Source organism: Ambystoma mexicanum, chromosome 6p (genome assembly GCF_040938575.1).
Source record: "Ambystoma mexicanum isolate Mex_15411 chromosome 6p, UKY_AmexF1_1, whole genome shotgun sequence".
In the NCBI taxonomy this organism is placed as follows: Eukaryota; Metazoa; Chordata; class Amphibia; order Caudata; family Ambystomatidae; genus Ambystoma; species Ambystoma mexicanum.
This window is the reverse complement of record NC_090935.1, coordinates 663,643,387-663,658,668: the sequence shown is the minus strand read 5'-3', so window position 1 is coordinate 663,658,668 and position 15,282 is coordinate 663,643,387. Positions and strand designations below refer to the sequence as shown.

At 44.4% G+C, this 15,282-nt stretch overlaps 1 protein-coding gene across 2 annotated transcripts in view; it reads right to left on the bottom strand.

Moving 5' to 3' along the window:
• Positions 1 to 15,282, bottom strand: part of ZFYVE16 (zinc finger FYVE-type containing 16) — a 1,039,436-nt gene that overhangs the window by 295,062 nt on the left and 729,092 nt on the right. For both annotated transcript variants that reach the window (XM_069627543.1, XM_069627544.1), the window contains exon 14: positions 1,530 to 1,692. In XM_069627543.1, coding sequence (XP_069483644.1) covers positions 1,530 to 1,692 — 163 coding nt within the window. The remainder of the gene's footprint in view (positions 1 to 1,529; positions 1,693 to 15,282) is intronic.

Genomic DNA, 15,282 nt, shown 5'->3' with positions numbered 1-15,282 from the left:
TCGCCCACTTTGACCCAAATTAGTGGCGCACACACATATTTTGCGCTTTTGGTTTGGCCATGGGCCTATTGCCCTACAGGCCAGTCCGAGCCTGGACAGAAGACTTACACAAGACATTATAGGCATCAGGCATTGACTGCATCATCTACAGTGGAACTGCCAACATTCCTATGGTCCAACTGTGAATAAATAAGACCGATGCAACACGTCTGACAAGTATCATCAATAGTCAAAAACGAAAACAGGAGATTACGGGTGTTTTTTTCACAAAGTTACTATTTAATTAAATGTTTAAAACACACTTGTGATTTTTTGCTCTCATATGCATAATTTTATCTCAGAGAGGAAACTGTTCAGATTGTGTTTGTGCTGAGGCAGGAACAGATTGGAGCACGGATGGTTTAAGTGCATGTTGGAATAACACATCCCATTCTGCAAACTACAGGGGCCTGACGGATCTAGCAATTATGCTGCCATACAGAACCTTCCCCGTAGCATGTATTACGGGCACGGGGAGGGAAAGTGTTCACCTGCTCCTTGCCGTAGACCCGATAGGGCTGTGTCTGTATGCATATTCATTCAGAGCATGATGGTCTGGCGCCTGCATACTCGCATATTGTTCATACATATTAAGATATTAAGGGTGTATGTACTCTTGTGCCGGGTACGCATAATCCATGTTTATTGTAGGTCTATTTTCTGTGCATACATTTGTGTTTTCCAAACTTAAAACAAGGGCAGAAATAGACCACTTTTATGAACTTCATAGTACATTAAGAATTAACATAATGAAGTACATCATTTGAGCAATTAAGCCCAAGGTGCCAGCTTGTCAGCGAGGTCCTTAGCGCCCTTAGCACTCCACGAGGATGCTATGGGTCATTCATTTTGATGCAAAAAACGACGACAGAGGTTGCAGAGCGCCTGGAAGCGGAGGGGTGTCCAGTAGAGGCACGGCAAGGTGGGGTAGGGTGAATGAGTTTTTCTTTTTTTATCAATGGGATAATGAGGGGACGAAGCATGCAGGCGGCAGCAAGTGGAAGTGGAACTGGGGGAATCATGTGAGCAGCCAACAGCTTGCTCGGAAGGCAGTCTTGCATTATTAGCCTGCAATCTGAGCAACTACACTGGTTGCAGACACCCTTACTGGTGCTAATGAAGGAAAAGGTCTCCTGTGTAGCAGGAAAATGTATCAAGTGTCGCTGGATAAAGTTTGTTCTACACTCTTTGCTAATTCATGGATTTCTGATATGCTGTTACTGAGATTTAACGGTTAATTAAAAAGGTAGTCCTCGTTACAATGCTATTTTATATTGATAATGGTACGTGCACATTTTACCACTGACTGACTGACACAGAAAAACACGAGAAACAAGTTAATCTTGAAGGACTGATTGACAACTTTCTGAGGTAAAATATAAGAAGCTCTTCTCAAAACAAAATATGAACCATTTTTCTAATTCTATATTAAAAGTAATATTGCAGGCATCTCAAATACCAGAAGTATTCAACAGCAACAAGTTAGGTACCCTTTGTTAGCTTTATCTTCGGAATCCACCCAGCAGATATTTACATCTTCCCTCAATTCTCCTGCATCGACTTTTCCACATGCAATGCGAAAGTCCTTTTTCTCTCTTAAAGCTTGCCGTAATCCTTCCATTGTTTCTGGTGTGATCTGCACCATTAAGCCATCTGCATAATGAAAACATTGTTACAGTGTCATTTTAAAATAATCGAATTCCAGAAGACGACAGATAAGAACATTCAAGTGGCTCATGAGATTTGTGGCATGTATACGAATTTAGCATTTATGACTCACAGGATTTAGATTTCTAAAACATTTACAACATTGTAATCACATTAATTTAAGCATCCGTGGTTCACCCCCCTGTTACGACCATTCATTCTGGAAGAACGCAACATGTCGACAATCCCCATGCCCCGGGAGGATCAGAGCTTCGGACAGGGTGGATGCTTCCTGTGCTCCTCGACCTGGCTGGTGCTTGATGACTAACATTCTCTGACACAGGAGTTGGAACCTTTCCAGTGGTTGCCTCGGAAGCAGTTGACATGGACCGTTAGCTAGTCTGACTGGACAGTGTGTCCATGAACTTGGAGGCATCCTTTACAGACCAATGTTGGAGCCAGTCAGCAGAGTTTGCAACTTGTCACCTGCAGTGGTGTCCATGCAGCTAGGGCTCGAAGGAGGGGATGGGGTGAGGAGAAGAGGCTACATTGAAGGTGAAGATTAGACCATCTGCTGGACTGGAACTTGGCTGATATCAGGGACCATGGTGTTGAGGAATTCGGTAATATTACCCCCACAGAAATGGTCGCCATACATATAGTTGCCGGGAAAAGGCTGTGGCGACATTATGTATGGTGACCATTAGTGGGGCTGTCCCCAGCTCGCCTTGGGGAAAAAAAATTGTAATTTAAAAACAGGGATTGCGTGGTTTTCCCCCGCATGTTCACATTGATATTGTCACCGCAAACTACTGCCTTTTTGCAGCAACTTTTTTGCCACACAGCCTTTTTGCAAGGACATTATCACATGGAACCGGCGTTGAGTGGTTACTTATTTTGGATACTTTGGCTCTAGCTGAGCTGGTTCCAAAAATCCTGAGCTCTGTTTTCATGTTGTTTAGACACATCCAGTTTTGCTGCATACATAGGTCTATTTTGCTGTACACGTCAGCTATTTTGGCGCTGTCCCTGGTATAATCTACCTCCAGTTCAATAAATTGCGTATCGTCAGCGTAATTTGTGAAAAAGATGCCAAACTCATCCAACAAGTCACATAGGCTTCTCATGTATATATTGAACAGCAGCGGGGATGAACTTGCTCCCCGAGGTACTCCGAAGATGATAGATATGGCCTCTGAGAACATACCCCCCACTGCACTCTGGCCGGGCACTTCGTAAGAAAGGATGTAAGCCAGTCCAAGGCAACCGTAGAACACCCGACTGTTCTTTTCAGCGCTTTTACTAGGAGTTGATGATCTACCAGATCAAAGGCAGCGCTAAGATCAAGTAACATCAGGATCCCTGCTTTACCTCTGTCCACTAGTTCCAACATATTACTTTGTAGGTCTAACATGGCCGTCTCCGTACTATGGACGGCCCTGAAACCTGATTGTTGTCTGTACAGTGCTACCTGGTCTTCCATATGTTTCTACAGTTGGTTAGTTGCTATTTTGTCTAGTATCTTGAGGATACAATTGTAATTAGTAATCGGACGAAGGTTACCTGGTTCATTAGGATCCAGCCCAGCCTTTTTGACCAAGGGCGTAATTGTTACTTTTTAAATTTACTTAGGCACTGAGCCTTCTCTTAACGATGCATTAATTATTTTAACAAAAACTGGAGAAAATATTTCTTTATTTTCTAGAATAATTTTCGATGGTAGTATGTTTTCCGCACATGAGGTAGGTTTCATTTGCTTCAATACCCCAGGATTTCTATTTCTGAGACTGGTGTAAAGTTTAAAGTGTCTACGACACCCAGTTTTAGACGGTCTCTCTCCGGCATGGATTTTCCCGAGAGTTCTCTAGCCTTGATTATGTTATTTCTAGCCTTTTGTGTTTTTGCTGTAAAGGCATTTTGGACTATATCGCAGTCTTCCTTAGATGGCAAGAGAGGCGGAGTGAGTGATTTTGGTTTCTCAATACTTTTTATAATTTCAAAAATTTTGCTAGTGGAATTTGATGTTGCTGTAAAAAGTGCGGCCAGTTGGTGGCAAGTGAAAGTGCAGCCATCAGGTGTCAAGTGCTAGTCGGGGCTGCCGGGATACAGAACAGTCCCCCTGAGTGCAGGGTTTGCCAGGGGGGCAGTGCATGTGTGCAACTGGCAGGGAGGGGACCTGGGCCAGAGATCAGAGGGTAGCCAGCTAACAAGTGCAGTTTCAGATGCATTCAGGAGATCAGCAGGGGAGAAAATGAGAGAAAGCAGAAGTAAAGAGGAAGGTCTTGGGTTGCTTCCGGAACCAGAGATGGTTCTCCTCAGGTTTCAGAGGGGTCAGGAGGCTGTTCCAGAGGGAGGCCCCAGCAGAAGAAAGAGATCTACCACCAACTCACTGCTTGGAGAAGCGACTGACCCTGTGGGAGTTGGAGGTGGATGAGCGAAGAGCTCGAGGGGGAAGATATTTAGAAAGAGCGAGTTGAAGGTATTGAGGTCTCAGACCCCAGAAGGCCTTGTGGGCAATTCAGAGGGTTTTGAACTTAATGCATGCGCCATTGGCAGCCAGTGCAGAGATTTCAGTCCTGGATAGATACAATCCCTGGGCTTGAGGCCAAGGACACGTCTCGTAGTCCTGTTTTGGATGAGTTGCAGATGGCAGAGAGTAGAGACATTCATATTGAGAAAGAGGCTGTTGCAGTAGTCCAGCCTAGAGAGAACTAGAGCTCTGGAGACAGTGAGCTTCTGGTGGAAGGAGAGAAAAGGATGAATACCTCTGAGGAGGTGCAGCTGGTAGTGTGACATTCTTAGAGACGTCAGAGATGTGAGGAGAGAAGGAAAGTGTGGAGTCAAAGATGACCCAGAGGTTTTTATCCTCACAGGTGGGAGCGGGAAGAGGGCCAATGCAAGCCGGCTAGAGAGTTACAGGAAAGGAGGGAGCAGCAGGTGTGCCGATGAGGAGAAGCTCTCTTACTGGCATTAAGGCAGAGATCATTGGCGGCACACCACTCCTGGATAGCAGACAGTCAGAGATGAGAGAATGAGAAGAAGTGGCGGAATGGAGCCTGAAAATGAGTTGCGTGTCATATGCATAGCACTGAAAGTTGGGGCAGAGAGCGGCAATGCGGTGGGCAAGAAGTGCCAGGTATTGGTTGAACAGCCAGGGAGAGAGGTTAGACCCCTGGGAAACACCACATGGAGAAATATAGGAGAGGAAGGACCCAAGTTGGACCTGGGAGGGTAGATCAGAGAGGAAGGAGGTCAGCCAAGCCAGGGCCTGATCAGTGATACCCAGCTTATCACGGAGACGGTTGAGCAGGATTACATGGTTGACCATGCCAAAGAGAGAAGAGAGATCCAGTAAGATGAGGACACAGGGGGTGTTAGAGTCTAGGTTGGTGTGCAGATCTTCACGGATGTTCAGGAGAGCAGTCTCCATGCTTCTGGCCGCTCTGAAGTCAGACTGATGGTCATGGAGACAACTAACAGATTCAGTGTGAAGGTTAAGCTGTGATATGGCCAGCTTTTCCAGTAGTTTGCCTAGGAAGGGAGTGATGGAGATTGGACGATAGTTAACCGAGCAGGAAGGGTCGGCAGAGGGTTTCTTAAGAAAAGGGTGCAAAAGGGAGTGCTTCGGGAGGAGGGGAAGACTCCAGTTGCAAAGGAGTGGTTGCAGAGTGGTCTCTAGAGAGGTGGCTAGGAACTGAATAGCTCATAGCCTTTTTCACCTAGCTTAACACATGCAGTAGTGGCATCCAGTTCACCATGGACTATAACACCTCCACCATACACTTCCCAGACCTCAGAATTATTCACCATGAGGGCAAACTGACCTGCAATTTATTCCGTAAACCCACGGATCGGAATACACTTTTGCATTTTACTAGCAATCATCCTAATCACATCAAAGGGAATCTCCCCTAAGGGCAGTTTCTAAGAATACAAAGAAACTGTACATCTTTGGTTGATTTCTACCACAACGCATCATCCCTCAGCGAGAGATTGCGCCAAAGAGGATACCCGAAGAGACTAGTATCACAGTCTAAGAAGCGGGTGAGGTTTACTGGTCGTGAGTCTCTTCTCACCTCAAAAGAAACACAACCACGAGACCAAATGGACCGAATCACATGTGTGATCACCCACGGGCCACATATTTTCGATATTAAAAACATTATTCGGAAGTATTGGCCGATAGCCAGATTAAGCATACCCGACCAACTAGAATCACGCTTTGCCTTCAAAAGGCCACACAATCTGTAGGAAAATCTAGTCCACTCATCATTCACAAAAGAGACTCCATGGACAGGCCTTTGGAACCTCTGGACCATAACAGGGCACTATCCCTGTGGCTCATGTTCGGTATGCTAGTTCACTAGGAAAATCCAACAGTTCCCAGTTGGGCAAATGGCTTGGACATTGAAAGACCTATCCAATTGCAAAAAGGAATAAAGATGTTTACTGCGTGGAATGTCCCTGTGTGCTGCGCTATGTGGGTCAAACCATGCGAAAATTTGGTATCCGGATATCCGAACATCGGTCACGAATCTGATGCAAAAACCTGTCCTCTCCCCTTGTGCAGCATTACATCGAGAATCACCATACCCTCAATGATTTGAAATGGCGGGTTTTAGAGAGGGTCCGGACTGGTCCAAATATACAAGACCGTTTACTGGACCTTGAATGTAGATGGATACACAGGATGGACACCGTGGACCATGGCCTCAATGAACAATTCCTTCCTCACACCAAACCTTTGAATCCCGAAGATCCCTCACCTCTTCCCCAATACCCAAAATGCAGCTTTGGGCTCCATTCACAGGAGCTCAAAACCACATGTTACAGCTCCTGACCAGCACACTTGCTCATATAGCCCAACAATTCACTCATTTTACAATGATGACCACACATGGCAGAATAATCTAGTTGGGGCTTTTGATAAACTCATGTGCTTACAAGTCCCAGTGCAACAGTCCATCTGTCACAATACAGACGTTGACAGTACAGCTTGTGACGTGCCGCAGTGGTTCATGTTTATAACCGCACATGATGGGGTTTGTTAAGATGTGGGTTGGGGTTATAAATAACCACTCGGGAGCCTTGGTAGGTTTAGGTATCTTTAGTAAGTCCACAGGAACACAGGTAAGTACATTAAGTATAATGCAGGACAAGTTCATAGGTTAGAAGCATCCACCGGTCCTCTTAGGCTTCAGATCTCAACTGACTCTCTGTGGAGAGCAGCTTCACACCAAAACATTCTACAGCCAACACTCTACACTTCAAGCCCACACACACTATCATGGGATGACCAGGATAAGTAAAACCCAACACATCTCCCCCCTTACATGACAACATAGAATACTGGGGAGACTGAGAAATGATGGGCACTAAACAATTATAAACTGAAGGATGATGGACACTAAACAGTTTTGGAACTAAACCTTAAATGATCAAATCTACAGACATCCTCCTAGAATATACCCATCCAACAAACTACTCCTAGCGAAAGCCTACCCCTACCAAGTCTTTACAGTGGCTACAAATAGCTAACCCACTTCCAAAACAATCACCAGAACCATAACATGCCTTTTATGGAACTCGCTACAAGGGAACCAGCCCCACAATCTCATGCACAACCATTTCCATAACATCACAACAATAACCCTGCATCATCATTCACCAACAACAAATTGTTCTAACACAATCTACAGGGTTAAACCCCACTATCTGCCTAAAGCATAATATTTCTACTCCATTATGGGCGTCCCTCTAGAGAAACACATGCTCACAACTGAGCATATTCCAATTTCCTCCACTCCACCACTCCAGGCACCAGGCCTGAGCTAATAAATGCTCACAATTGAGCATCCCATGCTCACCATAGAGCAACCAATAACCTCCACACCACCACTCCAGGCACCAAGCCTGAGCTACCAAATGCTCACCATTGAACATCCCATGCTCACCCTACAGCAACCAATGCTCACACTAGTAACCTCTACTCCACCACTCCAGGCTCCATGCCTGAGCTACTAAAAGCAATCATATTCTCCACATTATGGTACCTGACCTGAGCAACCACATGCTCTCCACTCACTTGCACAACCACACACATTTCCCCCAAACACACCAGTCAGGAAAATTGAGCATTTAAATATGATAAACAAGGGTTAAGCACCATACTTGAGTCCACTAATAAAGCTTACAAAGTCCTTCATGGTTGTTTTCCTGTGGAAGAATAAAAGGTTAATACAGTGCAAAACAAACACAACTCACATTAGGTTTTGAATTTCAGTACATAGCTTAGACATCAGAACTTCCCATAGACACACCAATTAGAGCCACACAACCTCTTTAGGCGCCTCAACACCGGGAACTCCATCCCCAAAGACAATATGCCCTTAGAATGCCATATAACATAATAACCAACACCACCAACTGCCACAATATACGTTTGAGGTCAACACATCTTCTCACTGCAAGATCTGTAATGTTGGAATCTTTTGTCATTGAACCACCAATATCCAGCATTGCGATCAACTGCCCCTAAAGCACACACTATCAGCGAATATCGAAAAGTGCCTGTGGAGCAATGGTCACGTTAGTGCAAATCAAACATTACTGAACATTTCTTCTAAAAGCAGTAGGACCAATCAATATTCAAAACTTACACAACATGAAATAAAGACTGTAGGCACTTTGCAATCACCATGTTTCCAAACACACACAGGACATCCCTGTGACAGCACCACACTCTCAGGTACAGCAGAACTGAGATCACCACTTGATGACTGCCAAAACATAGGTGACCCACCACTAAACATTGTGATATTATTGAGATGTCACATTATGCAGTACAACTTTTCCAATATTAGCGCACTTCCCAAAAAAAAATCATTATAAGCATGTATTGACCTTTGGTTTCCTACAAAAACAATTGCACAGCTAGTGTCATGTTACTCTCAGTCAATTCAAAAACTCGACCATTCAGAATGTCGATGTCAGGTGAAACTGGATGTAATTACTATCCCGCCGTACAAATCGCTTTCTATATCCAGTAAAAGAAAGCGTTAGTACAGTACCTGATGACTACGAAACAGCAATGACACCATATGTACTAAGCAAAAAAAACACAAACTGATCCGATTCAGCAGCCTGTTCAGTTGATGCACTTGAATAATATCCATTCCATAAGATGCCACCAACGAGTAGTCTAATCCAGATGTCATTTCCACACCATAATATTACAACCTGCGCCGTCCGATGTATTGCCATTGTTGCCGTATTCTTCCCTGATGAATAGTTCATAGCACGCAGATGAAACGAAGTCTCAGACCCGGAAATAACACACGCTTCGAGCACGTCGAAGGGTGCGCTTTTCAAAACTTCCATCCACCTTCTATGATAAGACGTTCTCCGTTGCAGAGTCCCAAAACGTTGGCACGAACAATCTGTGCCAGCATTCATCACCGATACCTTCAGCCACCCAGTGACATCATCACTTTAAAGATGAGCACAGCCACAAACGGAGCTCTCCGGACCAACCGTCAACCACAGGACTGCTGCCCGACGGAGTGGACCACTGCCACAATATGCCAGCGCAGCAGCACCTCGACCAAAATCCAGGACGGTAATCACCTTGGGAAACACCTTAAACCTTTAATGTCTCCCCGACCGCCAACTGAGCTGCACACATGAGGTGCCCTGGTGCTTTTCTAGCTGTATTTTCCCCAGCCCCTTGCGCGCTACTATGGATGACTGAACTGCAGTCCCAAGGTCACCCACACACGAATGCCAAGTCACGCAGCGCAGCCCCTCCAGGCACAGATGCCTGCCTAAGTGAAAGCAGGCATGGGGCGCGCTTACCTTAAGGGCCGGGGGGGGGCGGTGGATGCCTCTGTGGTTCCTTCTTCTTACTGGTGGGCAACCTCCTTGCCACTTTTTTTTCTGGTAAAAGTCTTGTGCTTCTTTCCTTGTTCCTTTTCTGATCCCGCTCCCTTCAGTGTCCAACCATCCTCGTCGCCAATGTTAAGATGTGGGTTGGGGTTATAAATAACCACTCGGGAGCCTTGTTAGGTTTAGGTATCTTTAGTAAGTCCACAGGAACACAGGTAAGTACATTAAGTATTATGCAGGACAAGTTCATAGGTTAGAAGCATCCACCGGTCCCCCTACTCTTAGGCTTCAGATCTCAACTGACTCTCTGTGGAATTAGAGCAGCTTCACACCAAAACATTCTACAGCCAACACTCTACACTCCAAGCCCACACACACTATCATGGGATGACCAGGACAAGTAAAACCCAACAGGGTTTTTTGCTCAACTGGGACTACTGCCCTGCACCGTGAAGACAAAACTGCCTAAATAAAAAAAAAATTGGATCTGGGTGCTCCATTCCCTTTTGTATATTTGATTCGAGTACTCACAACTTGTTTGTTTGCCTGCAAAGATTGCACTTGTACGTGCAGGATTGCATAGATAAACTGGATCTATGGCGCAGTACTCTTGCAGCCATTCAGGTTTGCATCTCTGATTGGCACTCCAACACACCCTTACATGACATGACAGAGGCAATGTGGGATTGGCCTTTCCACACTTCAGGCACTGATTCGCCCGTATGAGAACTGCCCACTAGCCACGGCCACATTATATTTCTGGTCATCATGCCAATGACTCCTTCGCGACTGCTCTGCTGCGTTTCTCTAGTCCTTCGCGGAGCACGCTTCACTAGTCTGGCAGTCTACAGCAGTGACTGCTGCAGCTACCTCACGCGTCTCCCGAAAGCAGCTTCCGCATCAGAAAGCAGTATGACGGGGTAAATGGCGTGACACTCCCAGTACATGCACATACACACTCATCCACTTCCATGGACAGATTACCACATGCAACTTCTATGGAAGCCCTTGTTTTGATTAATTTTTTCTTTCCGTTTCTTTCCCGTTACTAGTCATTTCTCAGCAACATCCCGGCTCCACTTGTGCGAATTCAATCCTTACCATTGGAGCCGCGCACCCACACGACTCCGCCTGACGTTTGCTCTTTCCAGTTCTAGAACCCATTTTTTTGAGCCCTCTGCACACGTTAAACCAAAGTTCGGGTCCTTCGCTAAACCAGATGTGAGGCCCGATTAGGCGAGTCTTCTTTCTTTTCTTTTTCCTGTTTCTCCCTCTCTCTCGGACATAATCTGTCCCTCTCTGCAACAGGGTGACGAGCCACTCATTTATGACTTTTTCGCATCCATTCTCTGTCTGTGTGTTTTTTCGCACAGAGCCTCTCATCCTCGAACTAACACTACCAATAATGGAGAACAATCTTTGGAACATCCACACACTAGAGGAGGACAGTCACGGCAGTCACAGTGGTGTGGGACACACCAGTGAGGAAAAGGGGATTTTACGCTACCGTGGTAAGCCGCTTTCACTTCCAGCAGTTTTTCTTGCCTTTCAACAACTCTATGAATAGACTATCCTCTCTTGATTTAGCTGTCCACCTCAGGTGCCAGAAAAAACACACGCAGAACTAAGGTCTCTTTTGCCTTACAGGGTCCACAATCTTTGCTCTGATGAAGGCGGCCATCATTAATTCCAACAATATCGCTGCCGAAACGCAACTTTGCCAAGGGGGCACATATTATCTATTCAATTGGCCTAATTGCAACCATCTACATATAGGCGTCACCTCTTCCTACATCTGCCTGCCCCCTGTTGCGTCGGCACAACCAGTTTCTGATTAAGGACTTTAAGGCACAAATCTTTTTCTGATTAAGGACTTTTTCAAAAGACTCTGAGGATACAAAAATGCAATATAATTAGTTTGCTGCACTATGGCACTATTTGTCACATGATGAAAACATGTTTTTCTTTTGGATGTCTTCATTTATAAACACAACATTAGTGTGCTTCACTATGATGAACATGACTCATTTGAATGTCTTTATTTATGTTTCTACATGATGAAAACATTTCTTTATTGAATGGGTCCTATTATTTCTCTTCGCTTACAGTTATTTCCACTGTTGGGGTCTAGACTTTGTCTACCTCTATTATTATCTTTCTTATTGTTTTAGCCTTCTTTACTACCAATTCTTAGGTTTCTAGTACCAGTTCCTATGCCTTTTTTTTCAACACAAGCACCAAGTGTTTGCGAAAAGCAAATATATAACCTTTGTTTTAAACATAATGCCTACTTGGCTGTCTTTTCTTCTGGCACCCATTGCAAATTATTTGATCACCAGTTCTATTTTTACTACTGGTTGAACCAATTAGACTTCAAACAAATATAGCCACTGGGGCTGTCAACCATAGGCAGCAAACCCCGTTTGTTGATATTTTTAGATGTACTAATAGGACATCCATACTCGCCTGACAATTCGGGAAATATCTGCCCCATGTTATCCTCATATTCACCATAGATAACCCTACCTTCTATATGGTTGAAGCCAAATGACAGTCTACAAAATAAGACCCGTTTTACCGCACATTTGCCATCTGGAGATGAATGGTAGGGTTCTAAATTCCCATGGATCTAGAACCTTCACTCTAAATTTTGCATCAGATTTACCTGTGTGCCATGGAAAAGGGATACGTTGGTGCAAAATAACTATTTGGTACCATAATTAAGAAGATATATCATTTTCATGGGAAAAGTCTCATGATATTTACATCATAGTTTGACCTGTGGTATACAGCAATTCAAAATATCCACTAACTTTTTAGATATCTTCAGACATTTGACTCTTGATATATGAACCACACATAAGATCAAGTTTTTTGCACACCATTCACACCAAAGCTCAATACTGCTCTATGCAGCGCCTATGAATCTAAACAGATTTGAGGGTTATTTGAAGTTCTAAAAGAACAACACACACGACAACTCACACACTCCAGCCTCTGAGACCTACAGTTCCACAAGGCATTTAAAAGGTAACACATGGTGTGCCAAATTGAATTTACAGTTTTGCTTGCTTAAAAAGACATGAATTATACCTTTATTTGGAATACCATAGCTTCCTTGTTATCTGAACCATGAATATAAAATGAACAGTTAAATTGTCTATATACCATCTCAGATACAACTATACTGCATCCTCTATTCCAATTGACACAATTACCATCTTGTGAACATGCTACACTGTCTGCCCCCCCTAGAGGTTTCTAAAATGTGTGTGCACTGTCACTGTATCTGTGACTTGTCTGCTACTTGTCTACTGCTGTAGTCTTCTAACAACTAAACAGAGTAGGTATTCAGCATGTCCCAAACAGACTAGTGTAGCAAGCCAGGAGGAGGACTGGGACCAGAGAACATGTCCAATGGGTTTTATTTAACTAAAATAAAACACTGTTCTAACCCTATTGCTAAAGGGGGATTCCATTCTTAACAAAATATACTAAAAGGGCTAGTCAGAAGTGAAAATAACTATGGTCCTCTGTCCAAATCCTATTCTCTAAACTAGCCCTGCACCACTTACAAAAAACAAAGGAAAGTTGGGCAGTATGTCCTGCCTTCAGAGTGGTTCACCCAGACCTCTCTCAGGGTTGCCTAGAATGCCCCATGGTTTCAGGTCCAACGCTTGTCAGTAGAAAACAGTTTTCCATGGTCTAATAGCTATTGCCATCTTGTCCATTTTCCAAATGCTTCTCAGGTTTACAAAGTAAAGTCTAAAGTTCCAAAAAAGATCAACTGCCGCAGTTGTCAGACAAAGGGATACCTCCTTATTCCCTTTACACCAGTTATGTTGCTTTCTCCCCACTAGGTTCATGTCTTGCTTGTTTCTTGGTTTCTCTTGGATTTCTTCCTCACTCATCTTATTGGGCCTCTCTAACGCCCTTTGTTTACTCTGCCCCAATGTTCCATTAATCTCCCTGGGGTATTGCTGCCCCTATCTCTTTATGTATGGCTCTCACGGTTTGCAGGAGTTGCTGTGGGCCGTTTGGCTAGTTGTAATATTAAGGTTTCTAGGGCTCCCATAACCCTTATTATTTCATGCTTGCTCTGCTCTCTCTGGGCCTTGATGCACCTCATAGGGATTTAGGCTACTCCTTCCTTCTCCCGCGTTTACCCTTGATTCTCTCCACTCCCTCCACTAGGAGTAACCCAGGTAACCCTCTGTGTCAAAGGGTTTGCACCAGCGAGATGTTGGTGGCTTGGTAGCGTTGGCCACGGCTTCTGGTAGTTCTCTTGTGGGTGCGATCGGGTTTGACTCTCGTCTCAGAGCGCCTGATTCTCAATTATTTTGGTGCAAGCAGAGGACTCTCCTCCTGTGCTCTCTCTGTTTGTAGTGGTTTTCTAGTATCCAGGCCAACCACGTCCTCTGAACTCTGCACTGCCATGTGCCTGGTTGTCGGGATCTTGCTTCCTCTCTGCTGCTCTGCCTCCCAATAACATAAGAGACTCACCTCTGCGTATTGCTTCTTCTCGTTCTCCCCCATTCAAGGGGAATAGTTCTTTTATTCTAGCTCATTGATACAAAAGGGGCGTGTTGTGGAAGTTCAGCTGTCAAGCTCACAGAGAAACTAGCATTGTCTTGAGCCAAACATCCAAAGGCACATCCAACGTAATTTTAAGTCCCACAGTTGAATTCAAGATCAGTTTCCCGGATTCCCATGTATGCAGAAAACGTCTTAGTTAGGGAGTTCCTTATGGGATTGGGAATCCTTGTCTCCAGGAGAGGTGTCATTCCCAGTGAGGTCCCACTTTCCCAAACCGTTGGGGAGGGGATGTGGGGGGGTTGCTCAGCTGGCTCACCTCCCTAGCCTCAAAGGGGTGGCTCCCCTGAAGGAAGAAGGGATGAAACCTCTAGATTTGTCATACTAGTCTGTCATAGATTTCTAGCCAGAAAACATTTATTCACAAAATGCAAATTAAGTAGGCTCCTACAGCTTAGCTCTGGTGTATCTGAATACTAACACTCGTTTAATCTGGTGCATTGCAAATCAACATACTGTACCCTTTAAATTTACAAACATAAAAGATCTCACACACATAAAATATCATATACATGTACAATCTCAGATGCCACATGTTTCACTAACCGGAGGTGAAATGTTTACTCATACTCTTGTCTTGTGCCTCACCTCCTCTGCATGCAGCCCGAGCTGTGATGCATGCTATGGAATTAAACAGTCACTGAGTAAAACAAATAACATTTGCAGGCCAGGTATTCCAATAAACCCCCACATGGTTCTGTGCCTTAGCTCTTTGCCAACCATCAAACTCACAAATGAAAAATAATCCACTGGCTCAGCTTATTTCTGCTCACAGTTGCAGACCTCCCTGTCATGCTCTCCCGTCCATCAGCTTTCAACCATGTTACAGCAATAGTAAACAAATGCCAATTCCGATTGTTAATTAGCTACCTCTAGAGCATCCCTCATCATTAAAGCCAGTAGGTTCAGTTATGACAAATTTACATTGAAATAGAATTGGATTTACTGTGCGCTTAATAGTCACGACAGCACAACGTAACTATCGAATAACCCACTCTACCAACAATAGAGTTGGTTAATCACTATTAGGCAGAGATGTATTTATGTGCGTGGCAGAGTGAAATTACATTCGTTTCTGATACAAAGTAGAAATGTAACCGTGTACTAGGATGTTTACAT